This window comes from Phaenicophaeus curvirostris, chromosome 2, assembly GCF_032191515.1.
Source record: "Phaenicophaeus curvirostris isolate KB17595 chromosome 2, BPBGC_Pcur_1.0, whole genome shotgun sequence".
Taxonomy (NCBI): Eukaryota; Metazoa; Chordata; class Aves; order Cuculiformes; family Cuculidae; genus Phaenicophaeus; species Phaenicophaeus curvirostris.
This window is the reverse complement of record NC_091393.1, coordinates 121,469,498-121,492,765: the sequence shown is the minus strand read 5'-3', so window position 1 is coordinate 121,492,765 and position 23,268 is coordinate 121,469,498. Positions and strand designations below refer to the sequence as shown.

Below are 23,268 nucleotides of genomic sequence, written 5' to 3'. Positions count from 1 at the left end.
GACTCAAACGCCCAAGGGCGTCTCAAGTGGCAGGAGACACTTAAGTGCAGACAACTGAATCAAGACCACATATTTTGTTTACTTTCCTAGGTCATACCTATACCATAGACATCTCAATTTTGATGCCTGCATCTGAATGTGGATCTCAGCAGGAGTTTTGACTTGGCATCAAGTATTAAGCTTACATTTCTATAACTGGAAAGGAAGTATTTTCAAAGCCAGCATATTAACAAGAACTCTGTTACAAAAAGCTTAAAGGAAGCTGGCGGTAAAATCCCTAGACTGTCATGATCTACCTAGAATGATACACTTCGAAGCTTTGCAAAATCCAGCACTGCATATCTATGTGCTTTGGTCCTTCAGTATACAGAGCAATGACATCAAATGACCTAACGTGAGAGTCTGCAAGCACAGGGCTCAAAAACACCTTCAGCATTCTTCTGAATAAAATGAATTTTACAATAAAATCAATATACTGGCAGAGGCAGATGACTGATGAAATTGTTCAGAATTTATAAGCAAGAGTACTGACATGAAGACTGCACGTACCACTACTGTCCAATGCAACTACTTGCAAAAGGGGTTTTCTGCATCTCTGTCATTATAATCATAGAATCATAGAACCACCAGGTTGGAAAAGACCCATCAGATCATCGAGTCCAACCATTCCTATCAAACACTAAACCATGCCCCTCAGCACCTCATCATAATGAAGTGACACATCTTCTCTTCCACTGATTTAATGATTTTTTAATGCTTTCTGACAGCACCTCAAATTATCCCTGAAAATGCGCGCTCACATTCGGAATCATCACATGCATTTTGCAAAATTGCTTTTGCATTTTAGGAAAATATTTCCTTTTACTTTTTGTGTTTCAGAGCAATTAATCACAATAAGAAGAAAACTAGGATTCTTCACATGGCAGTGGCTGGTCACAGTTTTATCTATTATGCAACGTGGAGAAGTTCTAATTAAGGAACAACTGTGCACTTATAAATGACAGGTAAAAGCTAGCAGGAAAACTGAAAAGGCACCCTACTGCACTTTTTTTATTTTTCTTAGATTTCTTTGAGGCTTTTTCATTTTATAAGTTCATCACTTAATATTTTTTTCATCGTACATACTTTAAATAAAATCACCATCATTTTCAACAGCCTATTTATTGTGCTATACATTAAAATTAGTAATTTAGAAAAATTAACAGCTTCTCTAGAACACATTATCAAAGAACATGTATAATTCTTATTTACAAGAAGGATTTTTTTTCTCCCACAAAATCTACTGATGCACATCCAAGAAACCCCTGGACAAAGCCTGCTGAAGATCTTTTGCACTTCATGTATAAGACTACTCAATTCAAATAATGTGTGCAAAGCTGAACCTTAAAGGAATTAATGCCAGAAACAACAACTGCACTACATCAAGCCCGGGAAAAAATAATGGGACCAGAAGGGGAGATTTTCCAAAAATCAGAGGTTTTATTTCATCTGTAATATCGTTGATAAATGGAAATGCTACCATGCAAAATCTCAGCGCTTTTTTGGCCGGAAAGGCACTCATGCTAATATAATGAGTCTGGATTACAGAGGTTTGCCAAGCTTAGATCATGTATAGATTAATAATGATGTCTTTTAATGTCTTAATGATCTCTTAATGAAATACATTTATAACGCTAGAATTTGGTGAGGACTCATTAAACATTTTCATATCAAAACATGATGTTCAAAGCTAGGTTCTTAATAATAATTAACACATGTACTGCTTTTTTTCTCTTCAAAGTGCTCTAGGAACATTAGTAATTAGTTATAAACCTGTGTGCTGAGTATAGACTATCTGTTTAGGCTCTAAGAGGCCCACAACAATCCAGCTAGAGCTAGCCAGGAAAGTCCAAGCAGAAAATAGCAATTTCTTCTGTGTTCTGAAGAATTTTAGATCAAGGCAGGAAAGACATGTCACAAGATAAATTAAATGCAGGTGGTGGCCACTTCATACAAATACTATTAGACAAATAATATAAACATTACTACACTTTAAAAAATGTGTCCAGAATATTAAAGCTTAATTATTCTTTCCTAAAAAGAAGTGAAAGAAAATGCAGTCTCTGAAACAGAAGACTCCCCCAAATCATCTGAAAACTTTTAGTTTCCTAATTTCCATTCTCAGCATCCAAACTAAGGATTTTAGCACAAGCAATCAAAGGCTTGTAGAGCTGATTCAAACCTATCTAACACTCACTGCAAATGATAACAAAACCCTATATAATCAAATCCATTTGCTCCCGTGGCTGATACCTGGCAGCACAGGGTTTAAATGAACAAATAAGAGATTGCAGCAGGTTAATTTGCTAGCACTCCTCATCTGCCAGACAAGCACAGATAGGTAAGGAAAACAGAGACCAGCAGTAGCCGAGCAAGACTCAGCTTGAGTACCCAGAGACCATAGTGGCTCAGGAAGAGAAACTTTGCTTCTCAGATTCACAATAACATATCCTGCAAACCAGAGAAATTCCCTTTAGTGCTAGAACAAAAGAACTGTTTCACAGCATCTGCTTTGGGTGGAAGAATTAACTGACTCATGATAACATGAATTCAGAGATTTTGTTCTATATCTGGGAATACAACAGAATTTTTATTTTCACTAATCATTCAAATACATCTTTGAAAACTCATGCAAGAAGGTAGCTGTATATAAAATCCAGGCTTTCTACTCAGGCCAGATTTTAAGGCTGTTTCAATGCCTACTACAACAAATATGCTTGGTTTCTAAATAAGAGACAACAGCAATTACTACACTCACAGCAATATTTTGAAGATAAACATATAAAAGATTCATCAGTAACAGGGTTATGTGCTTAAAATAAATCTGTAACTAGATTTAGTCAGCTGAAGTTGTGAAAGATTTGGTTGTCTGCTCACAATCTCAGTTTCAAGGAGGAAAAAAAAACCTAAATGCTTATAATTAGTGGATTTTCAACTTAAGCAGTCCAAAAATGTGTTAATTTTTATCATTTCTAATTTTCTTTGCCATTTTTCAGCAATGTAATTTTTAAAATAAACAAGAGATACTGCAAAAAATATCTGGTCCTTTGGAAAAAATCTAATAACAACCCAGTTTTAGCAAAACATACTTTTTTTTTTCTATTTCATTTGAGAAAGGAAGAAATTAGGGAGGGTGGAGAATTTAGTGATCAAAAGAATGGCATGTGATATTCAAATAATGAAGACTTGGTTGCAGTAAGGAAAACATCTTTAGTAAAAGGCAGAAGCTAAAAGTCTGATTATGTATACATTGCACTCACCTGGACTTCTTCCAGCCATATACTGGAATTTCACTTTATCTTATGTTAATTATTTGGCAAATGGCAGCATGATACTCGTGAAGTCCTCAGAAATATGACCTAGAAAAAGCTGATAGCAAATTCTAAAACACACTCTGTTTAAATTCTACAGATGGCACAAGAGAGATACAAGGGAAGGAGAGTAGGCTGAAAAATGCAGAGCGAGGCTATTGGATCTCAAGCTAACTTCTGGAGTGAACAATTTCCATTCTTTTTCTTGGAAGATGCAGGGAGGCCAAGTTTCATGGAGCAAGCCTTGCCTCACCATAGCCACCTCCCTCCTGCCTGCTGAAGAGTCAGTCTGCCCAGCAAGGCAAGCAATTCCAAAAAGACATCTGAAATCTAAGGCAGGAAATTCCTTTCAGCACAGCTTTCAGCAACGAAAGGGACTGTCAGAACATCTTCCCAGAGGATTATAGGGCTCCAGCCCAGGAATTAGCAGAGAAAGTTCTGCACTCATATTAGTACAATGCCTCCAGCTCCACTTCAGGTTTAACCAGGGCAGCTTTAATGAACGTTTATGCTGAGGCCAGTTAACACTTTCAAACTCCATGCAAGAATGTCACTTCTGTAATACAGGCTACTAAGAACTTCTAAAAATACATCAAATGTTAGATAATGCTTCCTCTTGTCTAAAGCACAATCTGGGGCCTGCCCGCCCCAGTTTATAAACTGAATTGTTTTCTTAATTAAACACGCAATCTTTTTATTTCTGTCCCATGTCTTACACGATTTTATTAAAGACATTTTTATAGTCCTCCCAAAAATCCCAACACAAGGCATACACAGTCACATTCTGCATGTACAGGAGCCAGTGGGCAAGAGGCAGTGCCCAGATACATCTTTTTCTGTCTTTCAGTCACAGTAACTCGGTGAACTTATTGGCCAGTGTGGAAAATGTTGTTACTTCCAGAGGCTTTTTAAATCCAATTGATAATGTGGTGCTGCTCACCAGAATTCACTCAATGACAGCTGACCGCCAGGATAGGATCCACTTGCATAAACACACGTGAAAGTGCTAGCTGAGGTGTCCTGGTGCACGCCACTAAGTGTCCTGCTATGTCTGAACACCAGCTGCCAGACCAGAAATTGCCTGATAGGTCCTGTCTCACCCACGCCAGACCCCTGCACATCTCTATGATGTACAAGAACATCTCAAACAGCACTACATGCCTAGGTTTAGGCTCCTGAATCCAGTTGCCAATGACCTGGCAAATGAGCAGAGCAGCTGCCACAATAGTAAAAAAGCTGAGAGCTCAGTAGCTGCAGCAACAGCCTAAACCCACCTCTGTGCTGCTTCAAATGATCATCGTCTTGAAGTCCAGAGAAGAACGACAAAGCTGGTGAAGGGGCTGGAGAACAGGCCTTATGAGGAATGGCTGAGAGAGCTGGGGGTGTTTAGCCTGGAGAAGAGGAGGCTGAGGGGAGACCTCATTGCTCTCTACAACTACCTGAAAGGAGCTTGTGGAGAGGAGGGAGCTGGGCTCTTCTCCCAAGTGACAGGGGACAGGACGAGAGGGAATGGCCTCAAGCTCCACCAGGGGAGGTTCAGGCTGGACATTAGGAAAAAATTTTTCATGGAAAGGGTCATTGGGCACTGGCAGAGGCTGCCCAGGGAGGGGGTTGAGTCACCTTCCCTGGAGGTGTTTAAGGGACAGGTGCACAAGGTGCTGAGGGACATGGTTTAGTGATTGATAGGAATGGTTGGACTCGATGATCCGGTGGGTCTCTTCCAACCTGGTGATTCTGTGATTCTATGATTCTATGAAAACAGCAACTATTTGAAATGCACACCCCAAAAGAAAACCCCAAACCACACAAGTTCCCCAAGTCTATGTTATACCCCCAAGATACAGTGGAAAACAATTGTAGAACATTAAAAGAGTATTGCTGAATTGGAACTGCCTGTTTCTGTTATCTCAATATACCTCTCACCTGGATAGGAGTGTGTTTACAGCTGGTTGCTGGGAATCCTCAAATCAACATTTGTATATTTGTTATATTTTCCGTCATTTTAAATAGGTAAGTATCCCAGAGCAACAGAGACAAACCATAACCCCTGGCCTCTTCTCTTTCCCCGGTTATGTAGTAAACTTACCTGCCTTAGACCTGAATGATAAAAGCAGTAGGAACTGGACCTTTAATGTTTCCAGAGGTGAGGCTTCCACTGCCTCCTTGAGAAGGTGTCACTGGACACCACTGGGAAGAATCGGTCTCTATCTTCTTTACTCCCTCACATCAGATAGTTACATACCCAAACCATTTTTTTTTGCTGTGAGATCAGCCAAACACTGGAAGAGGTGGCCCAGAAAACTCGTGGAGTCTCCATTCTCTGAGAGATTTAAAACTCACCTTGTCACAAAACCCTGAGCAATTTGCTGCAGCCGACCCTGCTTTGAGCAGGTAGAGGGGGTTGGTCTATACAATCTTCAGAGGTCCCTTCCAACATCATCCCTCCTGTGAGTCTGTGAATCTCTAAGTGTTGTTTAAAACTGCAGATGAAAAAGGTGAAAAATAAAATATGTGCTTTGTCTGTCTCATGCTTTACTTTAAGAGTAAGATTATACCTACCTGCCTGCACTTCTCCATGTTCTCTATTCACCATTTATGCAAGACTCAGGAGCAGACAGGTTAACCTCTCTTTTGAGGTCTAAACTTCATGCTTGTTTTAGAACTACACCTCTTTCCAAAATTACACAAGGAAAGAGAAAATCAAACCCACTTATTCCACCTGAGAGAGTGCTGCACCAACATAGTGGTTGCAGGGAAGGGAGAAAGAGGATTTGAAGATGTTTCAGCTTTCTTTCATGTAACACTGACATACATGAAATGAAAACGATAAGATTTCACTAAACTAAACAGCAGCAGTCACAGTTCTAGATTGTATTTCACCTAGAGAATACAGCTTTGGAATATGAAGAATACTGCATTATTATCAATGATACAGAAAAAACATACAGCTTTTTAGGGGACTTAACGTAGCTAATCTTGCGCAAAAGCTGCTGTAAAAGAGAACAATTTCATTTAGTTAAAATGGCTGAAGCAGAAAGAATTTTAATTTACTATCTGCTGAGGGACTAAATCAAAACATTACCATAGCAGGTCTTTGGTGCACATTGACCTCAAAGGAAAACTAGTTGGTTGCATAAAAAACAAGAATGAAAATGTGTAGAAAGGTGTTTGGAAAGTTCACCGCTTTCTAGAGGTGTAGAATTCACTGTCTCCTTCTAATTCTGCATATGGGTCTATGATTGCTTAGTGGGAGACCACGTACAAGTTATCACAAATAACAGCTCAGAATAAAATTCTCTATTTCACAGGGCTAAGCAGAAAAGTGATTCATGGGGCTTAGGCAACAGTTAGGGCTAGAGCTGACTTCGCAACAGACTAAATTCTACACCTGAGCTGAAACCTGCACCCTCTGAAACACCAGAAAATCCCCGATGAAGCCTCTTGGCCAAACCCTGGTGTGATTTACCACTTACAGTTCCCATGGTCAGTTTTAGATAGCAACAGGGGAAGGCAGGGGAGAAAAATACAGAAATTACTTGACTAGATCTCACATGTACTTATAAGGGGAATTTACTTTCATGAAATTAAATGTTTTATTTCATATTACAGTTTGCAGCTATTAAATGTGAGGCAGTTGCTGTGTGAGTTGTTCCAGTACACACAGCTGCATTAACAGCTAACTACAAATACATTTTACACTTGTGGGTACTTTCAAGAACCAATGATTCTTCAGGAAGTTTTACCAGGAACTTTTTTTCATGTATTTACTTTGTTCCAGCTAATTCTGTATGATACTTTCCACATCTATGCTCTTTTTTTCTGCATTTGCCGCTTGAAAACTAATTTCCACTCATCTGTGGGGCAAGCTTAACAAAGACACTACCATCTGTTCTTGGACAGGATTTGCTATCATATAACTGTTGACATGTAAAGAATATTTTATATTTTGATTGGACATAAATTTTGCTTTCTTTGGATTAAGTGTTTTAAACCAAACTATGAAAATAGCCTGAAATATATAGGTCATACCAATTATTGTGTTATTTATATTGCTAAACAAGTACGTAGCAGGTGGCCTCCTGAACACTGACCAGAAGAACCTATGTCCTGCACATTTATTTCATGCTTGCAGATACCAACTAACTTCTCAAGTCAGTTTAAATGCCATTGTGCCTTGCTTGTTGCCAGTAAAAATACTCCAGGTTTGTTTGTTTCAACCCCAATATTTCTCAAGGTCTTCCTGGTACCTGGTTATACGAAACGTTCATACTTGGTCCTTGTCTGGCCACATCTGCACTTCTTAGTACTTGGCCCAAGTCTCCTTTTGGACCTAGGAGTACCACTGTGCCATTAGGCATAGTTGTTATACTGGGTTTTTTAATTTTTATATAGGGAGTTTTATTACTATATAGGGTTTTTTTAAATTCGTAAGTGCCTGAAAACTTAAAGACTGCACTGCAGCCCTCCACTGTGATTTCTCTATTCACAAAACAATGAAAGCTTGTGATGGTTGAGAGCACAAAGCCCACTAGGACATTTTGGAAGACCACGTGAGGTGGAGAAGGCCAAGCTTGGCGTAGCCTTGTCCCTCCAGCTCACTAAGCATGGCTCCTGGTTCAAGCCTGTATCCCGAACTGCACCCAGGGTTGCTCACAAGAGTGTTCACAGGCTGAAACAATGCCAAGAAACAGGTAAAGAGTTAACAGCCTGGACAATTGGTGTTCTAGTGCTGACAGATGCTCACTGGTCCCGTTTTACTCAGCAGTAAAAACATAACCAGGGAAGTCACACAAAGCACTCAGGAAGATCTGACCTTACAAAGCACCACCCCAAGCTTTCATGATATAAATTCTTTTTCCCCTGTCCCTGAGTTACACTGGCCCTCCTTACTCTATTCAGCCCAGACCTAACAAAACATTTACTTATGTGAGCCAATTTCAGTTCACTGTTTTCAAAGGAGCTGTTAGCATAACCAAAGTCTATGCACACTCAAATACTTTGGGACTTCATGTGAAACCATTCAAAAGCTCAAAGGCCTGTGTTTGCTGCACTCTGACTTTACATACTCAAAAAGAGAAACACAAGAGCAATATTACATATACGATACATAAAAATATACAACCTCCAATTAACTTCCATTTCCAAATGCTTGCAGTTTGCTTTTTTAGCCTTATAATACAGGAATAGATACTAAAATATTATTGCTGACATTTATGACATGAGCATATGCTCAAATGCATACTGTAAGGTCCACGTGTGCCTACATGTAAGGGCACAGTGAGCCAATCAACACTACGTCAAGTCCCTTTCTTTCCATAAAGATGTGAAATAAAAACCTTTTCTTACTTAATATTTCCCTTTCCTACACTAACTACACATAAAACCAGCTTAGTCTTCGGAAGAACTTTACTCTTTTGCAATCTCTGCTGCTGTTGCTCCAGGAATTGATGACAAAACAACTTTTTGAAACATTTCACTGTTTCTAGCAAATCACTTCTAACTTATTGTTTTAATACACATGCATTTCCAACTGCTCTGTAATAAAAAAAAAGTAATTTGAAAACCACAAGGTACTTCTTTTGCATATTTCTGAAAAACTTCTTTAGACAAAACGAGTATGTACACAATAACTAAACTGCTCACTGTGAAATCTACTTCCATGAACAATCTAAGTATTCACATGATCCATGTACACTTTAAACTCTTAATTTAAAGATCTTGGTTATATGGAGGTTTGACGTATTTCATTCTGAGCGAGTGAATAGTTCAATTGAAAAATGTATTCAGGATCCAAATGCTGTAATCTATCATTTCCCTTCCTCGTGCAGTCAAATTTTCCTTTTAGCCAGCGCAGCGTGTGCTCACAGAACAGGAAAAAAAGAAGCAAAGGAGATTGTATATAAATCAAAATTGTCACGGAACATGACATGGACATAAAGATGCAGAGAAACACTTTTTTCCTCCCATTTAAAATATTAGCAATATTGCAGACACATGGCTGTTTCAGATAGAATTGTATCAGCTTCCTGTGACAGATCCTTATTTTTATTGTGACTTTACCTCTGGTAAACTGCCTCAAAAATACTATGCATTAGCAACATGAAGACTAAGGTTTTAACTGTAACAGAATCACTGAATTCTTGTTTTGTGACCAAAGGTTACTCTTATTCTATCACCTTTAATTTATTACATTAATTTCTGTGAGTGCATCAGAAAGGAGCCACACAGATGAGAAAAGCCTTTCCATTGCACTCAAAGCACAAGACAGAATTAGAAACAGAGAGCGTAAAGGCATTTATATGATTTAGTGAATCTTTTCCATCCATATAATATACTGAAAATACTAAATCATTGCATATGTCTCATCATTATGCATGTATGCATACATATGTACTGTCACTTTACAACTAAGCTTATAAATTAAACAAACAGAAATTTGGAACAATTTGTGTTCCCCTGAAATACATTCTCCAGATTGAATGATAGTGTTTGAACATTGCAGAGTGAAACTCTTTGATTCCTACTTGACACATAGAAATTTAGCTTTAGAAATAGGTTCATAAATTGGAGAACTGAAGTTTTTAATGGGGTAAGGAGATTTTTTTCATATATGAGGACATAAATGATAGCAATGAAAGGGATAACTGCCTAATGTCATAGCTGAGTACATCATGGCTAAGCAAGTGATGAGCTAAGGCTCTGGGCTATTAGGCAATACATATGTTGCCCTCAAAACACCCGCTTCATCTGCTTTATTTACTTCTTACATCCCCCCAGCTGATTTTTTAGCATCAGTGCTGGTTTGATTAACCTCAGTTTTCTTTACACCCAGATCAACTGTAACACCAGAACACTTACACCCAGAACATCTGTAATCCATAAAGTTAGTGTATTATCCATAATTGTTAATTCACAAAGAGCATCTTCCAGAAGAGCATATTACGAATACCAAGGCACAAACAAATCAACAAATAGCTACCTTCTGCTGAATAATAACAATAGTAATTATTATTGTTATCATTATTATTAAAGATAATGGTGCATATAAACAATGTCTTGAGCAATGCAAATGCATCACAGCACCCGGTTTGAACAAAACACGTATGGGAAGCTTTAAACCACCACCCTGCGATTCCTGCCAATGCAGTCTCTTCCCCAAGGGAAACTACTATGAAAATTCATGCTTATCAGCAATTTCATGGTCTCACTTAAGCAATTAAAAGTTACTGAGAACTTGCCTTCTAAAAAACATATACCAAACCGTACATAAAACCATGGCTTATACTTACCCAGTGAGTAAAACAATCACCAATTTTATCAGCTATTAAAATAAATTTGAGAAAATAAGCCCAGCCAATCTACAACACAGCCACTGATAAACAGAATATTGGCATGATCACACTGGCAGGGACCATTCAACCCCTTTCCTTCTTCTGCCCTTATCACATCTAGCAGTCAGACCACAAACTGCTGAGCAAAAACCTAATGCTGAACCTCTGACAGAGAGGCAAAGCAAGCAGCCTTGGAATTTGCACCTAATCCTTACAACTTAGGCTATTTTTATTAATATTTTTAATGGGGGAACCCAAATGTCAAAACAATGAAATGATTTCTTCAAGAACAGAAATTCATATGTAAAACCCAGGTCACAACTGGGGAATTCAGAACATGCTACGGCAAACTTGGTCTCATTCTTCCATGGAAAAGTGAAGGGAAGTATTTTCTGTGACTTCTCTGCACAAACTTCGCAACTCCCAGTTCATGTAATATAATACTTATCATCATTATTTTACTATTCACCCATGAGCTTACCTGCTGATGACAAACAAGTTTTATAAACAGTTTAATAAGAAGGTGTACTCTGATCAACTCATGAACCCCAATCATTTGTTAATAGTCTTTTATTCCATCTCAACACTCGCTTTTATCTCATACATCGATATGCTTCTATTATTTTATTTCTCACCATAGAAATTCAAAGGTCCTTCTGCAACTTGACAATTATTTTTAGTAATCTGAATAAGTCACTAGCCACCAGTCACAAGCCACAAGCCATCAACCACCATCCACTCGCTACTAGTTGCGAGCCACTAGCCAGTAGCCACTAGTCATGAGCCAGTAGCCAGCAGCCACTAGGCACCATCTACCAGCCACTAGCCACCTGTCACTGGTCAGTAGCAACCAGTCACTGGTCACTAGCAACCAGCCACTGGTCACGAGTTGCAATGAGCCACCAGCCAATAGGCACTGGTCATGGGCCACCAGCCACTAACCACTGGTCACAAGCCAGTAGCCACTAGCCATCACCATGAAGCTGGTGAAGGGTCTGGTGAACAGGCCTTATGAGGAACAGCTGAGAGAGCTGGGGGTGTTTAGCCTGGAGAAGAGGAGGCTGAGGGGAGACCTCATTGCTCTCTACAACTACCTGAAAGGAGCTTGTGGAGAGGAGGGAGCTGGGCTCTTCTCCCAAGTGACAGGGGACAGGATGAGAGGGAATGGCCTCAAGCTCCGCCAGGGGAGGTTTAGGCTGAACATTAGGGAAAAAATTTTCATGGAAAGGGTCATTGGGCACTGGAACAGGCTGCCCAGGGAGGTGGCTAGAATCATAGAATAACCAGGTTGGAAGAGACCCACCGGATCATCGAGGCGAACCATTCCTATCTAACACTAAACCATTCCCCTTAGCACCTCGTCCACCCGTGCCTTAAACACCTCCAGGGAAGGTGAATCAACCACCTCCCTGGGCCAGCTCCCTCCTCTCCACAAGCTCCTTTCAGGTAGTTGTAGAGAGCAATGAGGTCTCCCCTCAGCCTCCTCTTCTCCAGGCTAAACACCCCCAGCTCTCTCAGCCGCTCCTCGTAAGACTTGTTCTCCAGACCCTTCACTGGCTTCGTTGCTCTTCTCTGGACTCGCTCCAGAGCCTCAACATCCTTCTTGTGGTGAGGGGCCCAGAACTGAACACAGGATTGAGCCACCTTCCCTGGAGGTGTTTAAGGGACAGGTGGATGAGGTGCTGAGGGACATGGTTTAGTGTTTGATAGGAATGGTTGGACTCAATGATCTGGTGGGTCTCTTCCAACCTGGTGATTCTATGATTCTATGATTCTATGAGCCATCACCTGCTAGCCAGCAGCAACGGGCCACCGCTCCAGCCACCCCGCACCACACGACCTTGGGGGCGTGGCCTGAGGAGGGGGCGTGGTCGATAAGGGCGTGGCCTCCTGCTGCCCCGCCCCGCGCAGCCCGGGCGGAAGGCGCTGCCCCGCGGCCTCACCCGCCGCTTCCGCCCTGCTTCCGCCCGGCTTCCGCCGCCGCCGCCGGGCGCTGACTCGCCGCGGTGCTGGGCGCTCGGAGCCCGCGGAGGGGAAGGTACGAGCCGCGGGGGGCGGGGGCGGCCACACGGGGATCTTCCTCCCTTCTTGCCTCCTTTCCCGTCCCCTGCCTGGGTCCGTGCGCCGGGCGAGCGAGGCGGCTCCGTGCGCTGCGGCAGCGCATCCTTCAGCCCCCCAGGCGCATCCTTCAGCCCCCCAGGCGCATCCTTCAGCCCCCCAGGCGCATCCTTCAGCCCCCCAGGCGCATCCTTCAGCCCTGCAGTGCCTCCTCAGCCCAGCAGCATCTCCTCAGCCCTTTAAATGCATCCTTCAGCCCAGCAGCGCCTCCTCAGCTCCATAAGTGCATCCTTCAGCCCTGTAGCCCATCCTTCAGCCCCTCCTCAGCCTGTAGCACATTGGCAGCCGGTAGCGCCTTGGCAGGACTGCCCTGCTGCCACCCCAGGGCAGCCCGGCATCGCCCCGAGGCAGCCCGGCATCGCCCCAGGGCAGCCCGGCATCGCCCCAGGGCAGCCCGGCATCGCCCCGGGGCAGCCCGGCATCGCCCCGGGGCAGCCCGGCATCGCCCCGGGGCAGCCCGGCATCGCCCCAGGGCAGCCCGGCATCGCCCCGAGGCAGCCCAGCATCCCAAGCCCTTCACGGGGCTGCAGTACAGAAAGTTGGGTTGATAGAGTTGTGTTCCACTGAACAGCCTTTAGTCGCACCAGGGGAGGTTTAGAGGGGATATTAGGAAAAAATTCTTTGCTGAAAGAGTGGTGAAGCATCGCAGCGGGCTCTCCAGGGTAATGGTGGATTCACCATCCCTTGGAGATGTTAAAAAAACGTGTAGATGTGACACTCGGGACATGATTTGGTAGGCATGGCGGTGTTGTGTTGATGGTTGGACTTGCTGATCATAGAGGTCTTTTCCAGCCTTAATGATTCTATGATTAAATAACATTGGTGGTTTCTATGTGTAAGGGCTGACACATCCCGTGCAGTAAGCAATGCTTCGTGCATGCTCCCTTGACTTGTTTTCCCTTGTATTGGGACAAGAATTGAAGAAGCATGTCCTAAGCAGTGTCTCCTTTTCCAGTGAATAACTGCGGCGATGCTACTTGCAGTGTTTTATCTATATGTCAGTACTTTTCTACAAGCTTGTCCCAACCTAAAAATATGGACCAGCATTTGGGGTTAGTAGGCCTAGTAGGTGTGCATTTATGTGTAGTGATAATTGTTCCTGTGAGATGTATCTAGGAGCTGACTGATGCTCATTGTCTAAGCAGCAAGTTATGAAATGGGTAGGAAGAAAAAGCCTGTGGCCTGAAGGACCCATTAATGAGGAAAATAAGATTATGAGTGTGTAGAAGATAAGTCAGGTGAAAAGCAGCGTCTTCTCACAGAGGAACTAATCAATTTGGAAAAGCAGGGCATCTAAGCAGGTGTATAGGAACCCTCTGTCCGATTTGTTCTTCGTACTGGTCCCAGAGCATCATCGTGGTTAGTAAATACAGGGTTGAAGGCAGGTGCTACAAAAGAAAAGAAATGCCTGTACCAGACGGGGAGCGGCCGGTTCAGGGAGCCATGTGCACAGTGATACCGTGTTAATGATCAAGCACTGCTGAGGTGTGACTGTTGTCAAGGGCTTTCTTACTGCCAACTTTTTTTGTTGTGTTTGCAAAAATGGTGAAACAGCTTCTTTTCATGCCATGTGAGTACAGTGTTTAAGCCTTATCATCAGAGGACTTGAATGGCTGGAGTGCTGCTGACCCTTATTTTTTAAGGTGTGATACACTGCTGGCCCTTTGGGATTTTATTATTTCCAGTTAAGGTTTGAGAGTTTGTCTTCATGGACCTGTTGCAGGATCTGGATATGAGTCTGTATTTTGTGTGTCTCGAAGAGCAGAAGATTTCAGTTATTAATCAGGATTGTTGTAGTTCTCTTTTTTTCTGTGGCGCTTGCTTATCATGTCACTGAGGGAAGTGGTCTCATGTTTACAGAACTGGGTAAGCAACAGCACTAACCATTTTCCACTGAATTCAGTCATCTTTCAGGGAACTTTGACGCTACCCAAAGCAGATGCTTGTGAAAGAGGCAAGCAGGTGATGGTTCTTTACCTAGTCACACTCCTGTAAGAGTCTGCTCAACCCACAATGAAGTGCAGCTCAGGAACTTTCTGGAACAAATATACTGAAGACTTAAATTTCCACAGTGGATTTCTTCTCCATCAACTCATTCTTGCCTTGTACCAGTGTGGAGCTCTGGTGTTCCCAACATCAGGTCTCAAGTAGTTCTATGAGTCAAATACACAGTAACTCAGGAGGCATCTCCATTGGTTTTGAACGTGCATACTGCTACTTCTATTTAGTATTTCCTGCTTTTTAAATTAGAAGAGACACTGATGGGTTATTACCTGTTTATCTGCTTCATGTAATTCTTGAAGGCAATTACAATAAATTTTGTATGGGTAATGGTAAAACAAAATTTCCAACATGACTGCCAAGGCAGAGAACTTACTAGGAAATTTGAAAATATTTACTCTAAAGCTTCCTAATAGCACTGTTTTTATGGTGTTATTTTATCGATAGTTTTGATTTCTTTTAAATTACATTTTTTCCACTATTGTGATATATTATACCGAGGGCACCTTTTCTGGAAAAGGGGATAGTCCCCATTTTGCATAATGTCTAGGTTAAACTTACCAAGTATCAGGAGCAGAATTTCAAGGTTTAAATTTTAGTGTGTGCATGTGCTTGTACAGACAACATGTATGCAGGATATGAAGGACAGGTAGTTTTTGCTTATTTAAATTGGGCATGCTCTTAATAGAGATATAGCTGTATTTTTCCTGCTCTTGACAAACCATTGTTTAGAGCTGTGAAACATTTGACTAAATTTGATTCCAGCTTACACTTTGAATGATAACATTTATATTCCCGGTAAGATTTTTAAACAGGTTACAGTGCAGGAACAAAGTCATTCTGATAAAAGAATATTCAAATGGGAAACAAACGTGTAATATGAAAGGGCTGAACAAGAGTCTTGAGCTTGAAACAAATTCAAGTTTTCACACTGAAATAGTAGGCTGAGCACTTAGTCTCTAGTGAAGCAACTGACAGAACTGTTTACTTACCGATCTAGAATTGCCCCACCACCTATTGCAGCTGTGGGTGGTATGGGAAGTGCCCTTTTATCGTATGTTAGATAATCCTGATGTGCCAGAACAAGTCTCAGCAGAGATGCGACAGCTCCAAGAACGGCAGGATTTTCCCTCAGTGTCCTCACTTACTCCTGCTGTAACCAGTAGGTCTTTTGGTTCATTCTTTTATCTCATCTCCTCCTCTTGTTTGTAACCCATTCCCGTTGTCTTTTGTTTAGGCAGGTTTTTCACGCAAATTTTTATTAATTTTTTTTTCTTTTTATAAAAAACCTTCTACTGATAGAAACATTTTGTGGAAATCCAGCCCCCTAAAATTTTAGCTCTTAAAAGAAATTGCAGCACTAATTGGAAATGAAATGGTTATCACACGATAGCTGGATTAGTGTTTGCACCTGTGATGAGCACAGACTTTGTATGTGTTTGTGGACAGTCGCACTGACAAGGTTTGGCTGGATAATTGTGATGGATGGAGCTGAGTCCCTTTGTAAAATAGTGACTCTTCAAGGGCTGCTCCCACGTTGAGGAACAAGCCAGCAGCGTTTTTAGCATGGTGAAATGACTTGCATCCTCTTGTTACTAGAGCTGTGTGTACATCAGAGCACCAGCATGTACAGCCCTTCCCTTAGCACTGCTTCTGGGAGAGACTTTTTGGTTACTGTACCATTTTCTTCAGCCTGACTGTTCAATTCCCTGTTCCATCCTCCTCATAAGCAGAATGATGGACATCACTGCTTCTTACCGCAAAGGACTTGGACTCCAGTCTTCATATTAATATTGTAGACAATTATATTACTGGAGTGACTCAGAATGGGATCTGATGCTATCTGGTATTATTCTTTGTAGTCTCTTGTTTATGTCTCCTGTTTATTTGTTCTCCTGTTTGTTTTCTCTCGTGCTTTGCACAGAGCTGCACACAGACTTATTTGTTTTCATGTCTCTGCTCACAGTTCCTTCCTAACCTGTTTAGGTTAGTAAATAAAGATCAAAATGTACAGCTGCTGAAGTAGATGTAAGAAGGAGGTAGTAAGCAGCAAACACAGGTTGAGAGATCACTGAAGAATTCTGTTGTGACTACTAAGCTGGTCTGCTGTAAGTAGAGAGTGTGTTGGCTAATTCTTATATGTCCTTATTAGAAAGCAAGAAAACCATCGGTAGCTAGAGAGCTAAGTTGAAGGTGAGACAAACAGTTGATGTAAGAACATGTGCAAGTTGAATGATAATAAAACAGAAAAAAAAAACCCTGTTTTGAATTCAGAGCATATTTTAGGCTAAGGGAGAATAACTAATGTGGAAATATGGAAGAAAAGAAATAAAGGATCATTCCACAGGGAGATTCATGCTGAACAGCACAGCGAAGGATGAAGGAAGCCAAATCAAGGACAGCGTGATACTAATTGCTGTACAGGCTTTTTTGCTTTGATATCTGCTTCTAAGTGAGTATTCAATTATGCTCTTTGAGCTTTGCCTTACTTAACAAGAACAAAGAAAGAGTAGTGCTCTCCATTGAGTAGTGAATCTTATTCTGATAGGTGGTTGAAGAGAAGTTGTTTGACATTAGATGAAATAGCAATTGCTTTTTACTGCTTCTGCCTGTCGCTGCTGCTGAAAGACCGAAGTTTTTTCAAATGTTTAACTTTTGGGTGCTGTGGTTTAAATGCATGTATAGGTTTACTGTTACTTGCATTTTTGTGTTTCATTGAATGTTGTCAGATTACCTGCAGGACTCAAACAGCTGTCCAACAGAAATGTGGGGCGTGTAGTTTTTTTGATGTAGGAAAATAAAATATAGAACATATGGCTGCCAGGAAAAATAGTTCTTTCTTCTTTCGCAAAGGTGCAAAATTCTCATTTTCCCTAGAGACAAGTAGGCCATGTCAGCTCTTCTCCCTCATAATTCATGTACCTGTTCCATTTTGAATGTGCTCTGTTTTGGGTGGTGATATGTGCTGAAGTTTGAAGGGCACTAATGTTTCTTTTCTCTGTATTGAAACGTAAATATGATGAGTTCTTGTTCATAACGTGTGACAGCTTCACCTCTAACTTCAACAAGATTTTAACCCAGTCTGTAATCATGGTGTTACGTTTCAGTTTTGCCCTGTAGTTCCCAGAACACTGATGTTTGACATAATCCATGCTGAAATTAAACAAATGGCATACTTCTTTACTGTATTTATTTACAGTATTTATGACAGACTTTACTGTACTTATGACAGTTCTCTCATGCTATCCATTCCGAGCTGTGATTTATTTCCCTTTGATTTTCTAATGTAGATTTTTTACATTTTTTTTTTGTTTTCCTACAGGCAGCTGGGAAAGTTCATTTACAAGATTCTCTTGACATGAATCTGCTATTTCTGTGAAATGTGCTGGTCAGAAGAGACCTGGCATAATTTTATCCCTGGAAACCTTCCTTACCAGGAAGACATTGTACTTTAGCAGCAGCTTTTTGTATTCTCTCAAATAGAAATTCTGTTTTTACTTGACTGGCGTTTTGCTAACGTTGCTGTCTAATCTTGGAACATATATTTGAAGGACATTTATTATACCCACCTGCTATTCATGCCCACCACCTTCTGTTTATTTATCCACGTGATTTCAGTTTTAAAGTACCCAAGATTTTCCTCTGTGTTCCACAGTGTTAACTTTTTAGCGCTGCTCATTTTTACAAATAGCACATGAGAGTTTTTATTTAGTACTTCAGGACAAGTGTGAAAGGGGCTAGCAGGTCCTTACCTGTAAAGTACAATGAAGACGTATTTCAGCTTTATGGCTACTGAGTGAAAACATTTTGAAGGGCCTAGTGTTCTGGATGCTTATGATGTTTTAAAGATCATGGCAGTACATAACAATATCTAATTTTATTGTAATGATATTCCTTTTGTTGCATCTTATTTGATCATGTTCTCTTTTTGTTTATTTATTCTTATTCCATGTGCTGATGTTTGGTGCTATATAAGTTATTTACAAAATAGTGGCTTTTGTAGTCGAGAAAGGTAGTTGTCTTGAATAACATTGAAGGTGGCTGCTCTTTTGTCTGTTAGCCTCAAGATGAGACTTAATGAAACAATTTTCTGCAGTGGCTGCATATGAAGTCCTTGAGAAGTCCTTGAGAATTCCTTTTGAGAATAGCAAGCCTATAGTCTTGGGAGTTTTTTGCTTAGTATATAACATATTGTATTTCAGTCAAGTTTCAGGGTTTATTGGATAGTGATGCTGAAGACTAGTCTTTTCAATTAGTCATTACGCTTAATCTTTTTTTTTCTCCCTTGTGCTTGAATTGCAGCTTAATTAAAATTGAAACAGTTAAGTTGGACAGCCTTTTCCATTATAGTTGGTCATGTATTGCATAGAGAATGCATAGTCATGCCTGTAATAATTCAGCCAAGTTTTTCAACTCTGTTTAAGCCAAATCTGTTGTTTTAGAAGCCTGAAATGTGGTTCTCCCAAGATCAGAAATAATTTGTAGAGTTTAAATAGCCCTTGAAGTTGACACAAACAGCTTTGTGGACTTAGTGAGCACTGGTCTCTGTACCAAATGATGCAAGTGTGTGTTCATACTCCAGCAAGGGGAGGCTTTTGACTCTTCATCTGTTAACTGCACCTGTACTTGAAAATGGTAAATGGTTTTTTTGGCACATGCTTGTGTATGTCAGAGTTCATCTTGGTGATATTTTAGTTCATAAGTAGTTGCTTGATGAAGTGTTGGATTTTTTTTACTGAAGGAAATATTCAGGAGTTCTGAAGTGATGGCCCAATAGTGATTTCATGTTATGTTGAATAGGTGGATTGATGTACATGCCCGGTTTATTTAGCAGCACACTGTTTTATTTCCCATTACTGCATTCAGTTAACCAAAGAATTTAAGAAAAGTTATAAAGATGAGCATAAGTATTTGCTTGAATTGATCAGATCTTAAATAGCTTTAACTGACAAAGAATCCTCTATTAATTTCTAGAGAAACAAGTTATGCTGCACTTTTAATGAGGAGCCCACTTAGTGCTGGGAGGCAATCTGTAATTGTTAATAGCACATTCCTTTTGCCCTCTGGTATCTTCTTTTGGGTTTTATTCTGGTTGGGTTTTTTGGGGGTTTTGGTTATTTTCAAGTGATGCTGTGCTACCATCGTTGAGGCACACAGAACTTGCAGGACTTTTGTGCATTAGTTCTGTTTATTTGGTATTTTCTGTCTTGTTTGCCTTCAAATCGTTGTTGAGTGAATCTTCTCAGCGGGCAGTGTGAATGTAAAATTAAAAATTGTTTGCCTTTAAGGTAGAATAGAACTTATTGTCCAATTCATCACCTCGTATTTCTGTGACAAAACCTGAAAGATGCTTTCCCTCTTATAGTACTAACAGTAATTCAAACATCTAATATTGAATTGGTCCTCTGTTTACTGGAGATGACAGCTGTTTGGGGAGGGTAGTTTGTTTGTTTTTGCAGTTAATCCATGGGCAGGTATAATAGGAAAGAGACAGCTATATAAATATTTGTTGATCTGTTGTAACAGTATCTTATTCTGTCTAACAGCAAACATGAAGTCAGTATCAGAAGAGCCAGTCCCATTACATGAAGAATTCATCTACTGTTGCGGAGCTGCTACCCATGTCTTAAAGTGTGGGCCCTGGAAAGACCTGTCAAAAGATGAAAGTCAGAATCTGCCCAGGCTCTTATTCATGATCATTCCTGGTAAGGGTCTTTTTTTTTCTTTAAGTCTAGAAATGCAGTGAGTGGAAAAGGCGCATTCAATTGAAAAAATCTCACTGAATAAGTGGAAGAATTTGGCCCATGCATATGGCCCAAAAAATCAATAGTATTGCAATGGTGAAATTTGTTATATTTGATGCCTATTGTTATCTGCATTTATCCTGGTGTTGTAAGGTAAAACCGAGAAATTAGAGTGTCTCAATTTCCTCTCTGGAGGTGGTTTGCTGACAGCACTGCGGATTGTTTTTTCTTTTGTTGCTTTCTATCCGTTTCTTTTTTGTGTGTTGAAGTGGTACTGCAATGTCAGCTGTGTGCCAACTGAAAGATGAAAGTTACAATATTTGAGAGAATTTTCTGGTTACAGTAGTTTTTTTAAAGTTGGGGCTTTTTTGCAATAAATAGGTTTTAACTTGAATTTTTGCACATGAATTTTTATGATAAGCCTCTTGAAGCCGATGAGCATCATATAGTTATATTTAAATCTGGTCATCTTAAAAGGAAAGCTCTAAATTTTAATTATCATATGCTAAAATTAATGGAGAAGTCCCAAATTCACTGAAGTCTGCAAATGAATTGCAGTTCTCTCATTAGTAAAAGTAGCGTTCGAGCTTGCTTGAGCACAGATGCTGTGACTGTTTCATGCGTTAGAGTTTGCAGATTTCTAATGCTTGCTATCCTTTATTTGAACCTTTTTGATACTGTACTTCCCCCAAAACAGTGGTGCAAATAATGACTGTTCTGGTTATCCAGAATTTTGGCTTTCTGTTTCCATCACAGTATACTCAGTTGATGTTTAAGGGCAAGTGTGCAGAATGGTCCTTACTTAGATGTGGAAGACAGAATAGGTTCCATTTTTCAGTTTTTTTTGCAAGGTTTTGAAGCCCTTCATTAGTTTCATTGGGCACAATGATTTTATCCCCTTTCCTCCTGGAGTTTAGTAATACTTTAACTTTTAACCCAATGACAATGAAGTTTAAATTCTTTCTTTAGCCGAAAAGAATAAATAAGCCCCATATAATTACATCTTGCTACTGTTTTGTAGGAACTGCATTTTAAGTCAGATACCATATAGTGCAACTTTTTAGTAAGAGACTGTACAGATCCAAGTTATCAAACAGTTTTCTGGAGGTACAAGCCTGATGTGATACTTTTCAGTTGCTGTTTTCTTCTAGTTAAGGCATTTCTGGAAGGCCTAAATGAACAGCTAGGTTAAGTGGGTTTTTTGTCCCCAAGCCCTGGAGCTTTTATCTGTCTTCAGATTGTAATACCCTTGGGTTTGTGTTGGTGGTAGAGCCTGTAACAAGGGTAAATATGTAGAGCCAACTTATATTGGTAGAAAGATTTTTAGGGGAAGATCACAGAAGTCAAACATGAGCATCCTAGGCAAGGTGTCTCTGCAAGGCATTTTAAGTTTTTCTGCTCCAAATATACCAAGTCACACGGTCTTCATAGGCTTAATGTTCATCTCAGTTCTCCTTAATAACATCTTACTTTAGCTAGATAACCATCCAGAAATAGACATCAGTAAAATATTGAGTGTTTCGGTCATGGTCTGCAAGCTTTTGCAAGCAGCTGGTTTATGGTTTTGCTCTTAGTTCAGAATTATTTTGGTAACAAACTGAAAGTTCTCTCACTCAGCAACCACAATAATGCTATCTTCGTTCAAGATATCCAAATTCAGTAGTGAATCGAATTACCCAGGCTTCTTGCCGTGGCTGGCAGAGCGCTGACTAGGACCTGGCATAACATAACGCGGTGTTGCTTCTCATAAATCAAATGTTATTTTCCTTTTGGTATATGCATCATTTTTAGCCTTCAAGGGCAATTTCTGTCTGCCAAAAATACGGCCTTAGGAGAGATCCGGACGTTGGGGTCATCTGGCAACGTGTTCATGTACCTAAACAGTTAGGATTAGACAGCATTCCCCTCATGCTTTTATAACTTCCTGAGTATGAAATGTGGAGCTCTTCTGGAGTCCAGCGATTTTCACACTTGAAAGGCATGTTTCCCTAGTTGAGATTCTTTCTGGAATGAAATAAAGAGGAGCAAAAGGATCACTTGGTACAGGTCAAGGAAGGAAATATCCAGACAAGGGCAGTTCTTGCTCAAAAGGGAGAGCCTGCACAGCCAAGTGTTTAGGGATCTGATCCGAAGGTGGTCAGTCTTATTGCATGTGAGACAATTTTCTGCATATTAAACTCCTCTGGCACATACTTTTCTGGTCTTAATGAAATTCATACATCTGGTATTTTTATTTTTATATATATATAATCAAACAAAACTGGGATGGGGTGGGTATAGAAGACACGAAATTCTCAGCTTCTACTGGAAGTCAATTGTTGCAAGAGATTTAAGCATAAATACTATATGCTTATTTTCTTTTTGGTGCCTCACAATGGCCAGGATTTCTCTCTGGTCTGACTTATTTTTTTTTAAAAAAAAAAGTGGGGGAGGGAGACAGCTGACTCCGAAACATTCTACTCTGAAATCAATGGCAGAATTCCCATTGACTTTAAATGAGGCAGGATTCTGCCTCCTGAGGTCTGGTAGCTCACTCTGCTTGAAGCAATAGGAATACAGAAGATTCAGCTGAGTTCAATCTCATTTAACTCCAACAAGCTAATGTTTTTATTAATGGCAGTCTTTGTAAACTTACAATTTTATTAAGTTTTAGTATATTGTGAAGGGACTCTATGAAGGAGTGCAGTGGTAGTACGAGGGGTTATGGATTTAAACTGGAAGAGG

General features: G+C 40.4%; 1 protein-coding gene across 2 annotated transcripts in view; it reads left to right on the top strand.

Annotated features, from left to right (window-relative positions):
• The first annotated feature begins 12,611 nt into the window (after window positions 1-12,611).
• LDAH (lipid droplet associated hydrolase) overlaps window positions 12,612-23,268 on the top strand; it is a 102,283-nt gene continuing 91,626 nt past the window's right edge. For both annotated transcript variants that reach the window (XM_069850721.1, XM_069850722.1), the window contains exons 1-2: window positions 12,612-12,719; window positions 20,347-20,505. In XM_069850721.1, the coding sequence (XP_069706822.1) occupies window positions 20,352-20,505 (154 nt within the window). In that variant the 5' untranslated portion in view covers window positions 12,612-12,719; window positions 20,347-20,351. The remainder of the gene's footprint in view (window positions 12,720-20,346; window positions 20,506-23,268) is intronic.